This window comes from Parathielavia appendiculata (assembly GCF_033297405.1).
Source record: "Parathielavia appendiculata strain CBS 731.68 unplaced genomic scaffold N657scaffold_5, whole genome shotgun sequence".
NCBI lineage: Eukaryota > Fungi > Ascomycota > Sordariomycetes > Sordariales > Chaetomiaceae > Parathielavia > Parathielavia appendiculata.
Genome location: NW_026944224.1, coordinates 1,492,939 through 1,508,978, shown reverse-complemented (window position 1 = coordinate 1,508,978; position 16,040 = coordinate 1,492,939). Strand labels below are relative to the sequence as shown.

At 53.7% G+C, this 16,040-nt stretch overlaps 3 protein-coding genes and 1 non-coding gene across 4 annotated transcripts; all 4 read left to right on the top strand.

Moving 5' to 3' along the window:
* Positions 1-858: 858 nt before the first annotated feature.
* N657DRAFT_671536 (uncharacterized protein) lies at positions 859-1,903 on the top strand (the record flags this gene model as incomplete). Its single annotated transcript, XM_062795598.1, has 6 exons — positions 859-906; positions 940-952; positions 1,009-1,082; positions 1,206-1,496; positions 1,638-1,712; positions 1,781-1,903. 6 exons carry the CDS (start codon positions 859-861, stop codon positions 1,823-1,825), a joined length of 546 nt encoding a protein of 181 aa, XP_062648394.1. The 3' UTR covers positions 1,826-1,903.
* A 5,084-nt stretch (positions 1,904-6,987) lies between these two features.
* Positions 6,988-9,910, top strand: N657DRAFT_399355 (Rho GTPase activation protein). The gene is made up of 5 exons (XM_062787186.1): positions 6,988-7,306; positions 7,366-7,499; positions 7,552-7,800; positions 7,855-9,448; positions 9,516-9,910. The coding sequence occupies exons 1-5, from the start codon at positions 7,105-7,107 to the stop codon at positions 9,674-9,676; spliced, it is 2,340 nt and encodes a 779-aa protein (XP_062648393.1). The 5' UTR covers positions 6,988-7,104; the 3' UTR covers positions 9,677-9,910.
* A 1,924-nt stretch (positions 9,911-11,834) lies between these two features.
* On the top strand, positions 11,835-14,896 carry N657DRAFT_595658 (D-xylulose 5-phosphate/D-fructose 6-phosphate phosphoketolase-like protein). Its single transcript, XM_062789981.1, has one exon. The coding sequence runs from the start codon at positions 12,272-12,274 to the stop codon at positions 14,732-14,734; it is 2,463 nt and encodes an 820-aa protein (XP_062648392.1). The 5' UTR covers positions 11,835-12,271; the 3' UTR covers positions 14,735-14,896.
* Positions 14,897-15,729: 833 nt separating this feature from the next.
* On the top strand, positions 15,730-15,813 carry N657DRAFT_t75. The gene has a single exon. It is a non-coding gene; the product is annotated as a tRNA-Lys (tRNA).
* The last annotated feature ends 227 nt before the right edge of the window (positions 15,814-16,040 follow it).

Sequence of the window (16,040 nt, the reverse complement as noted above, 5' to 3'; positions counted from 1 at the left end):
ATGCGGAAGGGTCGAAGTTCGGATGCCGCCGTGGACATCCGGAGTGCCAGGGTCCTGTTTCTCTGTATCTAATATATCACTCGGCATGGTGAGAATTGGCTATCTGCCATCAACAACGGGGTTCGATGTCTAGTGATGATAATGTGACTTCGGGATATCCAGGGCTGGCATGGCAAAAGTGCCCAAAATCGATCTGGACGCCAAGACGAAAAATAAGTACAAGTACAGGGACGAGAGCGATACCCGTTGGTAAAATGGTTGGTAGGCCTGAAATTATATCATGACAGTGGGAGATTCGTCAGCAACAGGCAAGACTCTTAGCCGGGTTAACTGTTCGTAGAGCGGGTCTGCCGAGAGTAGACCGGGAGTAAGTGCGGTTCGGCTCGGGGCAAGCAAAGTGCAGAAGTCGTCCCGATAGTCGGGCGGTCTACCCGAGTATCGATGACTGAGATATTCTTGGTCTTCCCGTCTCCTTGGTCTGATGTGCTCATCACCTGCAAACACCTTCCTGCAGGTGTACCTTCTTAGTCCATCTGACGGATGGGCCTTGAGTTGGCGTCAACCTGTGGCTACGCCTGTGCTCGTGTCCGTGTGGCTTGCGTTCCCGTATCGATCTTGCGACCAAGTCACCAAAGAACGGAAGGAGATGGGGAAGGGAACCTGGGAAGCCAGTGGGATCGAGCTCCATGCAGCCCTTGTTTTGCCCGCATGCAAGCCAATATCCGAGCGTGCTGATAAAGTGGAACTCTTCATGCATGTAGGAAGGTGCAACATCAGGGAAGAGGAATTTACCCCCCGGCTTGCCGAGGCATGCAAGCCACAAACTGGGGAATGTGGGGAGAGCCTGCGGGCTCCGAAATGCGGAGCGGAAGATGGCCATGGACGGTGCCAAGCCGGATCAACTCTGTGAGAGAGACATCTGGTCTTCTTAAAATCCAGCCCTGGTTTATTCGTAAGTGTAGCACATAAGAGGGATTGACATAATTGACAAAATAATATCACGGAAAGAGGAAGACAGCGCCGCGCACACCAAGACCATCACCACCAGGACGAGTGTCACCATTGCCGTCCACGCCATCGCTGTTCCCCCCCTGCTCAACTCCCACCGAGTTGCCACCCCCACCAGCGAATGACATCCCCTTTCCTTTCCCAAATCTGGATTTGGGTTCTAATCAGATGCAGCCTCTGTCAAAATCTGTCGGTAGCGACGGGGGGAAGATCCAACAACACTGCAGCAGTCGCCTTACGACTTGAGCCTCTTGGTCGAGGTCCCGGGGGAGGGGTTTGCCGGGCTCTACTTGACTGGACGCGGGGGGGCCGGGGGAAGCAAAGGATTGGCTGGCGCGGTGGGAGGAGTGGGCGCCAGGGCTGCGGCAGCTTGGGTGAATGGCGGCGTTGGTGTGGAGGTGGCTGCTGGTGGTGGTGGTGGTGGCGGCCGCCGCCGCGCGGCTGATTGCAGCGGGGATTCCGATCTAAAAACTGTTGAAGACAGAAAGGTCAGTGAAGATGTTCAATGGGCATGTGAATGATCCCGTAAGGCCCTTACAATGTCACATTAATTTTAACTTGGAAGATGGTGTTCAGTGGGGATAAGGTATGGATTGAATGGGGATATGGATGACCCTGTATCCTTCCAGAGTTATTTTGTTTGTGATGTGGAAGAGAAGAGAGAAAAGGGGAGCGCAGAGACGCACGACGAGAAGACGGATAATGTAAGGTACTTAGCTACAGCCTACTCTCCATTCCTTCCGCCGGAACATGTCCGCTACCATATGGGAAGCACAGAGCAGAGGCGACCCAGGAGGTGCTGTTGCTTCGGGAGTGAAGTCTGGTTGTATGTTCGCTGGGGGAGCAAAAAACGAAGCCGATACCAGATACCATACGGAAGGACATTGCAGTGTGCAGGATCTTATTGATTGACCACTCTACGCTTTCCTGGCGCAACACCCAACCTGAAGCACCGAATGTAGAACTTAAGCAACAGCACCTTGTGGATTATCTCTCCTGGTGCTTCACATACCGTATATGCCCAATTGCCAATACGCTGTGGGAATGAACAGGAGCGTCCTAGCAAGCATACCTATTCAAAACTCGTCTCGATGTCTCTCATCAGCTTCCTTGGCCCCTCATCTTAGGACAGCCTCTATATGCATCTGTGCACATCCCGGCTCGTGTTTATAGCTACAGTGGGTGTTCAAATGCATCCGGCCACCCCACATCAATTTAACGCGGTCGCGTCTCGCGTCCTCCCCTTCCCAACTTCCGAACCACCACAGTTCGACATCATGAAGCTCAATTTGGCTGATTTCGTTGCCAGTTTAACCGTCGGTCGTGGGAGGTTACATGAGCTATCTCCAGGGGCACGTGCAGCCATTTGCACCCTCGTTGCAGCTGGCCAAGCGAACGCGCCGTCGCCCAGCTCTTTCGCGTCTCCCGCGATACTATCGCCCGTTGTACTGAGCACTGGAAAAGTCACCAAACTTTTGAAGCCCAGCCTCGTACCGGCCGTCCTCCGGCCCTGACTCAAAGGGAGAAGCGATATATCATTTTGCTCGTAAAAAAGAACCGATCCCTCGCAAAGAAAGCGCTTGTCAACGCAACTGGTAAGCAGGTCTCCTACTCAACGATCCGTCGTTGTCTCCGAGTATATAACCTTCGTAAATGGAAGTCTCTTGAAAGAAATCCTTTGACGAAAGACGTGGCAAATTATAGGTATGACTTTGCATGCGATTAGCTTGAAAACAACGGAGAGTTAGTTCAAGTAAGTTATATCAAACCTACCCCTATCTTTTTACCCCGCTGACCGACTTAGACGATGTTCTAGGACGAGTGTTCTTGCCAAAATAATACCTCAAATCCGACCGCCTGGCAGTTCCGTTTTCCTTCGGAGAAATACGACAAGCGTTTCGTTAACCTTAAGAACCATGTGAAGGCGAATATCTCAATCATAATGTGGGGAATGATCTGGGTAAGGGGGAGGAGCGAGCTTATAGTTATGGAACGTGATGAGGACTCTCCAAGGCAAGGATATACCGCAAGATCCTACCAGAAGGCCCTCGAAAAAGGTCTTCCACCTCATTACGACGAGACCCGGCATTTTTCAACAAGGTAACGCTAAGATTCATGTCTGCCGATCGACGGAGAAGTGGCTTTTAGCTCGGCGGATTTCGTGGATCGAGTGGCCTGTATATAGCCCATATCTGAATCCTATTGGGCACGTTTGGGCAGTTCTGAAGCGGAACCTACGGAAATGTTCCCAGCTATGGAATCTGAAGCAAAACGTCTTGGATATCGAGAGGTTCAAACAGTGCCTGCGCGTGGCGTGGGAGGCTATCCCATAGACGTTGATTGATAAGCTGATTAACGGAATGCCGGAACCGGCTGGCCGTAGTTAGGAAAGCCAAGGGTTGGTATACAAATATTGATGCCCTGGGCTTGAGCTTTTAACAATACTATCGTTTTTCTGCTACGACCTTGCAGTGTTGAGATATCCTGTGTTGAAGCTCAAGGTATATAATGTGAATGGCTGGGAGAATGTGGGGTGGCCGGATACCTTCGAACCCCCACTGTAGTCTATTACGGCCGTTTGTGCGCCTAGTTTCAGACGGGCTGAATGCGCTATCCTACAGAGAAGTAGCTGTACTTCATCTTCCTCCTTAACAGTCTATACCACCGGCGGCTCCATCTCGCTCATCCACCCGTTCCATATGTACTGCGGCCGTACTCGGCTGAGGAAGAAGTGAGCCTTGGACAATTGTGAACGAGTTGGTTCTGAGACCAATGGGAAAATGACGACGCCTTGTCCTCCCCCACACTGCGCCAATTGGCAGGGCTGCATGCCCTCCAATTTGAACATTTCCGCGAGCAGCAGGAGCTTGAGCCAACGAAAAACGTAAAAGCAAGACCCGGTGCAACCACACCTGCTAGGCTTAACAGAAGTTGTGCTCCATGATGGGGTCACAGGATATCTGTACCTCACTGTCACCATCGCCGGTGCGACGGGCGCCGTATTTTGACAGCTGCGGTGGCAGAGACATGCAGGCTGTTCAATTTCGCCTGTTGGGATCTGTCTCATGTCCATGACCATAACTGGACCCGGTTTCACCGGCCGTCATGTCCGGGCTCCCGTACGAGATAACGTTGAGCACTCTCTTCCCGCTGGACCGGAAGTAGGTACTGACACACAGCTTCTTCTGGAATCCGTTGGTGCCAAGGCGGGCTTGATGACGAGTTTGACAGCTGACGGCAATGGGTGTGGTTGGGTGAGTTGTTCGTCCCGGCACTCTGGAAAGGGTGTCAGCGAAGAAGGGACCGCGAAACATCATTCGCTTGGTCAATACCGGCACCTGCAGCCCAGGAGCTGTGACGACGCGGTGGCTGGCCAATCAATGTTGCCGAGTCTCATGGGTATCTGGCACCGTCCTAGCCGTCTCCTGCCTGACTTAATAAGGTGGCTCATGCTCAACATCCGAATTACGTCGAGCCCCGAGCGTATGGGTTGAGGCGCGCCGGCGGCTTGAAAATGCTTTCTCCGCAACTCCATTTCGGTTATCGAACGTATGTGTATGGGTATGGATATTGAATTGGCCGTTCTGCTGTTGTTTTGCTTTCGCGCTCTCGGGCACTGACCAACTCGGCTCATCTGTGTCCGTGTCAATCACTGCTGAAACCAACATGCCTCTTTCTAAAAGTAGCAAACCGACGATCAGTGACTTTTTCAAAGAAAACGCGAGACATCTGCTAGTCCAAACCTGGCACAGAGCGCCAGCACCGTTCCACAAGTTGCAATAACCTACCTAAAGTTGAGTACTCCATATCCGTCCGTACCTTGTTCGAATGTACCGGGTCGTCCCGTCTGGATCCCGCAAGGCCCGGGCAAGAAAAGCAAGTGATTTCATTTTGTCGGCTATTTGCAGGAACAGCCGCAAGAAGGGCCGCGGACCTCTAACCTTGCGCCCCATATCGTGTGTTGTTCGTCTTTTTCGTATGGTCCTGAGAGCAGATTACACAGTATGGGTATGGAAAGCTCCAGTCTACAAAGATTGGTGAAGTCATGCCATACAAGGTTACCCCGCTGCTCCCCCACGCTCAGAATCATAACTGCGGGGTGTTAATTCGAGACATTACATCTGTCTCTCCCAGCGAATAAACTAAGAACCGGTGGATGATATTTCGTCTCGTATTTCTGCTTGAGCGGCCTGCCAGACCTCGCCTTCATATACCGTATATTACCTATCTGCTGTGTAATTCATTTGGGACGTCGCCTTCGATATGCGTGTTGACTTGATGTTTGTCATTGACTGCCAGGTAGGGGGTATAGGTGCGGAGCGTAGTACTACTGTGGTTTCTATGTTTGTTAGCGTGTAAATCGAAGTAGAGAATAAACAAATTCTTCTTCTTTAAAGACAGTCACCCTAACTACGGAGTATCTCTTGCTTCTCTTCTCTCTCTTCATTTTATTATCCTTCTTATTGCTCTTGTACCTCTCGATATCTAAGCATTCGCCTCTCCTTTCCTCGTCGTTAGGACATGTGCCTCGCTAACAAAAGCCCAGAGTTGCATCAGTTGATGTGGAGGCTGCATCTGGCCAATTACCGTGCGCTGTTATTTGTCAGGTGCCTCCAGCCAAGCAATCTCACATTCGGCAAGTCATCCCGTCCTTTCTCTCAAGCTTCCAACAACGTCCCGCAACACCTGAGATGCTAGATGCAGCGACGACATTCCATGATAGAGCGGTGTCTGCCGGCAAAGCGAGAAATACGTTAAATTATGGTTCGGTCAATTATTAGCTTGCTTGCCGGCCAATGGTAGGTGGAAGGACTTCATTCCTGCGAACTGATGGGAATGGCACGGGGTCCGTTTGCATGAACAACGTGCGCTCCACAGTTTCCCCTGTTTCAGAACACACAAGCGAGAAAGACAGCTCCCGGAGCCTGCGTGGCGCAGAAGTGTCGATGAAAAAAGCAAAGCAAGACTTTAGTACGGATCTGTACACATGCATATAATCTGTAACTCTACCTACGTAAGTTGCATGTGTGGTGTTTAAATGCTATCAGGTAAATTACCCTTGGCCGGTCTGATGCTACCGACTCCAGCCCACGTGTACTTAGCTCCTTATTAGGTACTTGGCTTCACCTTCTCAACCCCTGAATGTCTCGAGACTGCAGGAATTGACCGCGTTGCTACATGCGACATTAGGTTCTCTTTTCAGTTGGCATAGCGAACAAGTCTTCTGAATAAAGAACAATCTGTGTTTGCCATGCATCTGACCCCAATAAATCTTGTATACGAATACGGAAATAGTCAAGCTTTTACTTGGCCACCTCTGGAAGCATGTACCGAGTAATTAGGTCCACCCCCATACTTGCTCTGTATCGGCTGTGCCTGGCACCACTGGCTGCATCCCAAGCGGAAGTTTTGCAAGGGGTCCACCAGTCCCCTTGACGCACCCACATCATATCCGCCCGTGCGTTGAAGACGCAGATTTCACAGTCTTCAACCCATTCACCACACGCTCCCTCACCCGACCATCTTATGCAAAACATCCCAACAAGTCCACACTACATCAGGGCAATCGACCCTGCCCTTCCCCATCTAAGCGACCCTTTCCAGGCCAACAGTTCACCCCTGAGAGGCTTCTGTCCCGTCCTCTCTTTCGTTAATTTACTCCTTTGTTGCGCTCGCTCGTTTGCCCCACTGAGAGCGCGCGAGGGTGCAATTGGGTCCCCTTCTCCCACCGACCGAACCACTTCAGCGCAAAGCCCGAACAAAGCCGTTCATCGTGTGGCTGCTCCCGACCCAACCGTCCGAACTCAATCCGCCATCTGTACCCAGCGCACTTTGCCCAATTCAATACGAGATCGCCCTTGAACCGTCCCAACTGTTTGGTGCCGCGTGGTGCTTGCATAGCCACCGCGCAAAGGGACGAGTTCCCGAACTAGCACTCTCCATCCTCTACACGGCGCACGCCAAAGGAAGGACACAACCCATTAAAGCTGTCAATCGCGCCCGTCCGCCGGTGCCGACATCTCGCCGCCCCCATCTTGAGAGGCTCCGGGCCTGGCAGCCTGACCACCTCCGAATCCTGCCCCCGGCTCCGCCAACATGTCTGTCATGCTGCAGACGCCTTCCCGAGCCTCGACCGCATCCTCCTCGTCTTTCCAGCCAATATCCCGCCAGAACACAATGTCCTCCTACGAGGGCTCGCGGTCCGCCCGCCAGTCGAAGCGGTACTCCATGTCGGCTTTGTATATGTCCATGTCAGCCAACGAATCCGACTTGGTCATTGAAGATGATCTGGCCAAAGGTGCGCCGTGCAGAACAGACTGTGACAGCGAGGCACGTGTGTATTGACTGGTTCTGCAGCGCAAAAAGTTTTGCGCGATCTCAAGTCCAAAATCTCGTCGCAGTCCAAGAAGAACTTTGTCCTCGAAAAAGACGTGCGATATCTCGACTCGCGGATCGCGCTCCTGATCCAGAACCGGATGGCATTGGAAGAGGTATGTCTGGGCCCATTTGTCGTTCTCCTACGCTGCGCTGACTCGCTGTCAGCAAAATGAAGTCGCCAGCCACCTGGAAGACGCCACCGAGATGCAGGAAGGATCCTTTCCCAATGACGACAAAACGCAAAAATACGGGAACTTGATGTTCATGCTACAGTCGGAGCCCAGACACATTGCTCATCTCTGTCGCCTGGTGTCCATGGCCGAGATCGACTCACTGCTGCAAACCGTCATGTTCACCATCTACGGGAACCAGTACGAAAGCCGGGAAGAGCATTTGCTGTTGACCATGTTTCAGGTGTGTGGATTCCAGCCAGCTGAAGCCCGGCATAGCTGACATGCTCGCATACAGTCCGTCCTCACGTATCAGTTCGATAACACCCCTGAATATTCGTCGCTCCTGCGCGCCAACACGCCAGTTTCGCGCATGATGACGACGTACACAAGGAGAGGCCCCGGCCAGAGCTTCCTCAAGTCAGTGCTGGCCGATAGGATCAACAGCCTGATTGAGCTGAAGGACTTGGATTTGGAGATCAACCCGCTCAAGGTCTATGAACGCATGATCGAGCAGATCGAACAAGACACGGGAAGCCTGCCGGCGTCGTTGCCCAAGGGCATCACCGCGGAGCAGGCCGCCGAGAACCCTCAGGTTCAGGCCATCATCGAGCCGCGGCTAACAATGCTCACCGAGATTGCCAACGGATTCCTGACCACCATCATTGAAGGGCTGGAGGAGGCGCCATATGGTATTCGGTGGATCTGCAAGCAGATCCGTAGCCTGACCAAGAGGAAATACCCTGATGCTAATGACCAGGTTATCTGCACCCTGATTGGCGGCTTCTTCTTCCTCCGCTTCATCAACCCGGCCATCGTCACGCCCAAGTCTTACATGCTCATCGATGGCATCCCCGCCGACCGCCCGAGAAGGACGCTCACGCTCATAGCCAAGATGCTGCAGAATTTGGCCAACAAGCCCTCTTATTCCAAGGAGCCGTACATGGCCAAACTGCAGCCCTTCATCCAGCAGAACAAGGATCGGGTCAACAAGTTCATGCTCGACCTGTGCGAGGTGCAGGACTTTTACGAGAGCCTCGAGATGGACAACTACGTTGCGCTGTCCAAGAAGGATCTCGAGCTGTCCATCACGCTGAACGAAATCTACGCCATGCACGCCCTGATCGAGAAACACCGCGACGAGCTCTGCAAGGACGAAAACTCGCACCTTTCTATGATCATGGCCGAGCTGGGTCCCGCACCGCCCCAGGTCCCCCGCAAGGAGAACAGGGTCATCAACCTGCCGCTGTACAGCAAGTGGGAGACGGCCATTGACGACCTGACGGCCGCGCTCGACATTACCCAGGAGGAGGTGTTCTTCATGGAGGCCAAGTCCATCTTTGTGCAGATCTTGCGGACGATCCCCGCGACGTCGTCGGTGGCGAAGCGCCCCCTGCGGCTTGAGCGCATCGCCGACGCGGCAGCCACGTCCAAGAACGACGCCGTCATGGTGCGGAAGGGCATCCGCGCCATGGAGCTGCTCAGCCAGCTGCAGGAGCTGCGCGTGGTCGACAAGAGCGACGGTTTCAGTCTGTTGCGCGACGAGGTCGAGCAGGAGCTGCAGCACCTCGGCTCGCTCAAGGAGGGCGTCCTGGCCGAGACGCAGAAGCTGGATGAGGTGTACAAGACAATTCGCGATCATAATACGTATCTGGTCGGCCAGCTCGAGACGTACAAGAACTATCTGCACAATGTCCGGAGCCAGAGCGAGGGCACCCGCCGCAAGCAGCAGAAGCATCAGGTCCTGGGTCCGTACAAGTTTACGCACCAGCAGCTGGAGAAGGAAGGGGTTATTCAGAAGAGCAATGTCCCGGATAATCGGCGGGCGAATATTTATTTCAACTTTACCAGCCCGCTGCCGGGGACGTTTGTCATTTCGCTGCACTACAAGGGTAAGCTACCACCCAACTTCCGCTTAGACTCTAACTGAGCCCTGGGATTCTAACGTGTGTTTTGTAGGACGTAACCGCGGCCTGCTCGAATTGGACCTCAAGCTCGACGACCTGCTCGAGATGCAAAAGGACAACCAGGACGAGTTGGATCTCGAGTACGTCCAATTCAACGTGCCCAAGGTGCTGGCGCTGCTCAACAAGCGGTTTGCGAGGAAAAAGGGGTGGTAGGGCGCCCCTTTTTGCCTTTGTCGACGCCAGGGTTGTGGCTGTGATGACTGTGGCAGGGCCGGTGATGAGTGGGCAGAGGAGGAGGTGGAGGGTTGGTGATGTTTTTCTTTTTTCTGTGTTTCTCGTTCTCATTTTTTGAAGCGTATGGATCGGTAATGGCGTTTGTTTTTCTTTTGCTAACTTAATTATTTTCTCTATTTTTCTTATGGGTTGGTCGGGTGGCTGCTTGGTTTTGAGGGTACGAAAGGGAAGGACATGGCCTGGGAAGGGTAGGGGAGGATGTGGGCGGGTGGGTTAATTCCGTGTTTTTGGTTAATTCCGTGGTCGTTGTTTGGTTGATGTTTCGTGTCGCGCTGGTTTCATGGTCCGGCACTTTTTTTTGATACCACACACGCTAGCCTGGGTTTTTGCTGTTGTTATCGTTCATCTTGAGTATTTTTTCCCCCATTTCTCTTTTACTTGGGCGGCATGCTGCAAATCCCTCGGAACTCCTGCTATAGTCGAGCCGAAACGAAACGAAACGGAACGAGTTGTCTTCATTCATTCCCTCCGCCGCGAGTCGAAAAGGGACAATGTTGTCGACTTGGTCCTAGATCTCGGATTGGCAGTGCACCGACGCTTGAGAATTTAAAGCGGGGTCCTGCGACTGTCCTGGGTGGCTGGCATGCGGTTGATCCTCGTGGTTTGGCGGACTGGAATGGTTGCTTTATGGTATGAGTTTGGGATTCGGGGCGGGCGGTACATGCGTCTGCGTATATGTTTATCTTTAATATGTGAGCTGAGGAACCTGAAAGCTTGGCAGGCGGACGGGGTGTAGGGGGTTGTTGAATGGGATCTTGCTGGTTCGGGGAGTAGTCGATGCCGCTCTAGCTGGCAAATGGATGGGGTTGAAGGGAGGGAGGCAGAAGCATGGCTACAACGACTGGAGCAGCAGTGGCGAGTCGGTGGGATATGACGATACGGTAAGGTTCTTGGAGGCGGATGGGAGGGTGTAATTGTAGGAGGAGGGTGGCAGCTGTTCGGCTGGTCCGGGGGTGGCTTAGTTGTGGCTTGTTATTTGTTGGTAGAGTTGGAAGGGCCCTGCTGTTGTTCCCACTTATTGACTTGCGCCATCTCCCGGGTTTGGGGCTTGTGATGTGACTTGTTTCCCCTTATTTCGCTGCCTGCCTGTTACAGTGGAGGATCGTTGTTGCAGTTTGGTAGTTCTATGTGTGGTATGCTCAGGGGGATGATGGCTTGTTCGTTGAGCGCTGGGTTCGATGCCTTGCAAGGGTCCAAACATATATACCCCAGCAAGGGACGCAGTGAAACGGGAGAGCTTAAACGTAGATTAGAAGAAGTTCGCTAATGTGAAGGCGCCCCCCTGTGGTCAGACCCCAGCGTCTCGAGTTTGATACCCAAACATTGGAAGCTACCGAAGTGTCTCTGGTCCGGCAACTACGGCTACTGCAGTACAGAAAACCGCTGCAGCTGATCCACGTGGGGATGAAGTTAGCGGCCGTTGGCTGGTCCCACCGCCGGCACTGTGCACTCCGTACCGACGCCAGCAAAGCCATCTTTTCATCTTGAGGCATACTGATCCTGAACGTAGTTGTGTGGCTCGGTCGACTGCACATATTGATCGACGGATGGTATAGAACGGCAAAAGATTGACACTGTAGGAGGATGAATAACCCGCGGACTAAACGAGGGGCGCCGGAGTGTTCGGATACCTCGACGAGCTGATGACGTCGGGCATCTCCAACTCCCATCCGGTTTACCCGATGATCGGGACAACTACGGATACTCGTACAACGGTCAACGACTTCACCTCCATCGAAGTTATGTATGTCAAGATCAGTTCACGGGTGATTTAGAAGCGAGGGGATTTGGGTGAGTTGATTCGTGATGCGATGGGGAAGGAGATAGCGGGATCAGACTCGCCTTGGAGACGGGAGAGGCCGAGACTGCAGTGTTCGGCACCGCAATCAGGTGTCCAGTCGTTGTCTATTGGCCACAGCAGCCGCAGGCGGCCGGACAGCGGCGTGAGTGGCAGAGTGGATACGTGCATGCGGTGCCATCAATCGTGCCGACATCAGACCACGGCTTCCGGATTGGGAGCTCCAGTACTCGGTCTTCGCCGTCTGAAGATGCAAAGAGCCAACCAACACGGAAAATTGGCAGTGAAAGGAAATTGGGGTACGACACCACAACGCAGCGACCGCAGTGTTTCCAGGTTGGCGACGCTGTATGTACAAGAGGCTGCAACATGCTGATGCGAGTCAGTGTGCCCTGTCGGGCAACTGGCCACACCACAGTGACCACTCTGCATGGCATGACTGGAGACGTCGACAGCGGGTGGCCTCGAGTCAACCGGATTCCCATCTCCTATCCTTCCCAACTACGAGCCCGCTTTCATGAATTCATGATGCAGTGCAGCTCAGGTAAGCACGGTATAAAGGCCGCAACGGTCCCTTCCTTCCTGCTTTCTATTCCCATTCCCATTCCAGTTTCCATACATGGAAAAGTTGGTTTCACATAAACCTCCAAGTGTCCCGGTCCGTTGGAGTTTAAACTACTCACCAAAGCTCGAACCTTACCCCATAATCGTTCACCATGAGCGATAAAGAGCTCGAGAGCATCAGCGCTTTTGGCCCAGCCCGGGCGACGGTCAAGGGCACGGCCCTTTCCGAGGATGAAATCAAAAAGTACAATGACTTCTTCAAGGCCAGCCTGTACCTCAGCCTCGGCATGATCTACCTACGCAAGAATCCCCTCCTGAAAGAGCCGCTCAAGAAGGAGCACCTCAAGGCCCGGCTCCTCGGCCACTTTGGCTCTGCTCCCGGTCAGATCTTCACTTACATGCATTTCAACCGGCTGATCAAGAAGTACGATCTGGACGCCTTCTTTATCTCAGGCCCCGGCCACGGCGCCCCCGCCGTGCTGTCGCAGGCATACCTCGAGGGCACCTACTCCGAGGTGTATCCCGACATGTCCGAGGACGAGGAGGGCATGCGCAAGTTCTTCAAGCAGTTCTCGTTCCCCGGCGGCGTCGGGTCGCACGCCACTCCAGAAACCCCGGGCAGCATCCACGAGGGCGGCGAGCTCGGCTACTCGATATCCCACGCCTTTGGCGCTGTGTTTGACCACCCGGACCTGATCGCCCTCACCATGGTCGGCGACGGTGAGGCTGAGACAGGTCCCCTGGCCACGTCGTGGCATAGCACAAAGTTCCTCAACCCCATCACCGACGGCGCCGTATTGCCCGTGCTGCACCTGAACGGCTACAAGATCAACAATCCCACCGTCCTTGCCCGCATCAGCCACAGGGAGCTTAAGAACCTGTTCATCGGATACGGGTACCAGCCTTACTTTGTCGAAGGCGACGACACTGAGTCAATGCATCAGGCCATGGCGGCCACGCTCGAGCACTGCGTGCTGGAGATCAGAAAGTATCAAAAGCAAGCCAGGGAGTCGGGAAAGCCCTTCCGTCCGCTGTGGCCGGTCGTCATCCTTCGCACCCCCAAGGGCTGGACTGGCCCTCGCAGGATCGACGACAAGTACCTCGAGGGTTACTGGCGCGCCCATCAGGTGCCCATTACCGACGTGCACGAGAACCCAGACCACCTCAAGCTGCTCGAGAGCTGGATGCGCAGCTACGAGCCGGACCGTCTGTTTGCCGACGGCCAAGTCAGCCAGGACCTCAAGGCGCTGTGTCCGACTGGCAACCGTCGCATGTCTGCCAACCCCGTCGCCAACGGCGGAATTCTGCGGAAACCGCTCAGGGTACCCGACTTCCGCGACTACGCCCTCAAGGTGGACAAACCGGCCGGCACCATGGGCGCCAGCATGCAGAACATGGCCAAGTACCTACGCGACGTCATCGCGCTGAACCCGACCAACTTCCGCCTGTTTGGGCCCGACGAGACCGAGTCCAACAAGCTTGCCGGGGTGTACGAGACCGGCAAAAAGGTCTGGATGGGCGAGTACTTTGAGGAGGACGACGACGGCGGCAACTTGTCGCCCGCCGGCCGCGTAATGGAGATGCTGTCTGAGCACACGTGCGAAGGCTGGCTCGAGGGCTACGTCCTGAGCGGCCGCCACGGCCTGCTCAACAGCTACGAGCCATTCATCCACGTCATCGATTCGATGGTGAACCAACACTGCAAGTGGCTCGAGAAGTGCCTCGAGGTGGAGTGGCGGGTAAAGGTGGCGTCGCTGAACATTCTCCTGACGGCCGTTGTCTGGCGCCAAGATCACAACGGTTTTACGCACCAGGACCCGGGCTTTCTCGACGTGGTGGCCAACAAAAGCCCCGAGGTGGTCCGCATCTACCTCCCGCCCGACGGCAACTGCCTGCTGTCGTGCATGGACCACTGTCTGCGCTCATCCGGCTACGTCAATGTCGTCGTCGCCGACAAGCAGGAACACCTCCAGTATCTACGCATGCAGGACGCCATTGTGCACTGCACCAAGGGGATTGGCATCTGGCCGCAGTTCAGTACCGACGTCGGCGCCGAGCCGGACGTGGTCATGGCGTCGTGCGGCGACATCGCCACGCACGAGTCGCTCGCGGCCATCGACCTGCTGCTGCAGCACTTCCCCGAGCTCAAGGTCCGCTGCGTCAACGTCGTCGACCTGTTCAAGCTCATCTCGCACATCGACCACCCGCACGGCCTGACGGATGCCGAGTGGGTGTCGACCTTTACCGCCGACCGCCCCGTCATCTTCAACTTTCACAGCTATCCCTGGCTGGTGCACCGCCTGTCGTACAAGCGGCCCGGCGCAAGCAAGCATCTGCATGTGAGGGGGTACAAGGAGAAGGGGAATATTGACACCCCACTAGAGCTGGCCATTCGCAACCAGACGGATCGGTTCAGTCTGGCTATGGATGCCATTGATCGGCTGGGCGACAGGTTGGGGAATAGGGGCGCCGCGGCGAGGGAGGCGCTGCATAGCGCGCAGATTAAGGCGAGGAATCAGGCTTTTGAGGACGGGATTGATCCGGCTTTTTTGAAGAATTGGATTTGGCCTCATACGGGGCTGTTGCAGAGGAGCATTCCTAAGTTGATGGGGTAAGGTGATCAAGACAGTGCGGTGTACGTGGGTGGACGTTGGGCGCTATCTCCCTCGTTCTTTCTTCTTCTTTTTCTTGGTTTGTACTTTTTACTTTCTGTTTTTGCTTAGAATTGACTGACAAGAAGAAATATTACTTATCAAGATCATGGACGAGCCTCAAATAGAGCTTATATATCGTGACTTGTAACTGAGTTCTTAGAGGCAAACCAAGCGCCCGTAAACCATAATCTATTCGCTCGCCGAAAAGCCCTCTATCTCGAGCATATTGAAGCTGATCCAAAGAATAAGCGTTTTAGATGGGTAGGAGCGGTATACATCCAGCTCAGAAGGCAGGAGCGTCGTTAGATTTAGACAGCTCAAGACGTGAGCTCGCAACCAACCGCCCAACAACGGCTTCATGGCACTCAAGTGAGGTAGCTCAGACATGTGGGCCATACCCTATTTTCCCATGGCATTCAGCCGCTTGGGCTCATAGGTTTCAGCTGTCGTCGCCTAAGTTCGAAGCGGATAGTGTAAGGTAGTCAAGGTCAGGTGGTTTTCAAGAGTGTGATGAATTCGACAATGGCTATGAACAGTGTGCCTGGGCGCCATGAAGGATCTTGGAGCGGCGAGAATGAGCCCAAGCTCCCTATGTATTGTAAGTATGAAGCGAGCAAGGGAAGTTACAACCCGACAGCAGCAATTTTGGAAGCAGCATGTGAACAGGGAATACGTGGTTGGTCATGATTGGGGGGCACTTTCCCCATTTGACAACTTACAGCCGGTCGCACTTGCCTGAGACTCTGGCTGGCAACCACCGTACCTGCCTATCTAAAGTACTCCTCGTTACAATTGATCTGTCGAGTTTCACTTCCGAATAAATCCAGATGGATGCGATCTAACATATCGACAAGTTCAAGCCACAATAGTATTGATAATAAGCGCCAAAGAATTTTCAGATAGAAATTGAAGTGTTATATAGACATTAGTAGATAATTTACATCAACAATAAACCTGCCCGGTTAGCTCAATCGGTAGAGCGTGAGACTCTTAAAACAGGGTTCATCTCAAGGTTGCGGGTTCGACCCCCGCATCGGGCTCAATTCCCGTTGAAACGATTGGACTAAATTTTTGGGAAGTATTTTGGTTGATTTTATAGCTTTGCCAGGGGGGCAATTTCACTTCTGAACGGGGTTTTTTTGTAGGTAAATGTGAGTGTTCTCAAGGCATTAAATTGAGCTTGTCTATTTTGCAATTGATTGCCCAATGTAGTGGCTAAGTTGCTGCAAGATACCCTTAGCCGAGCCACCAGGTATACCTTCAAATT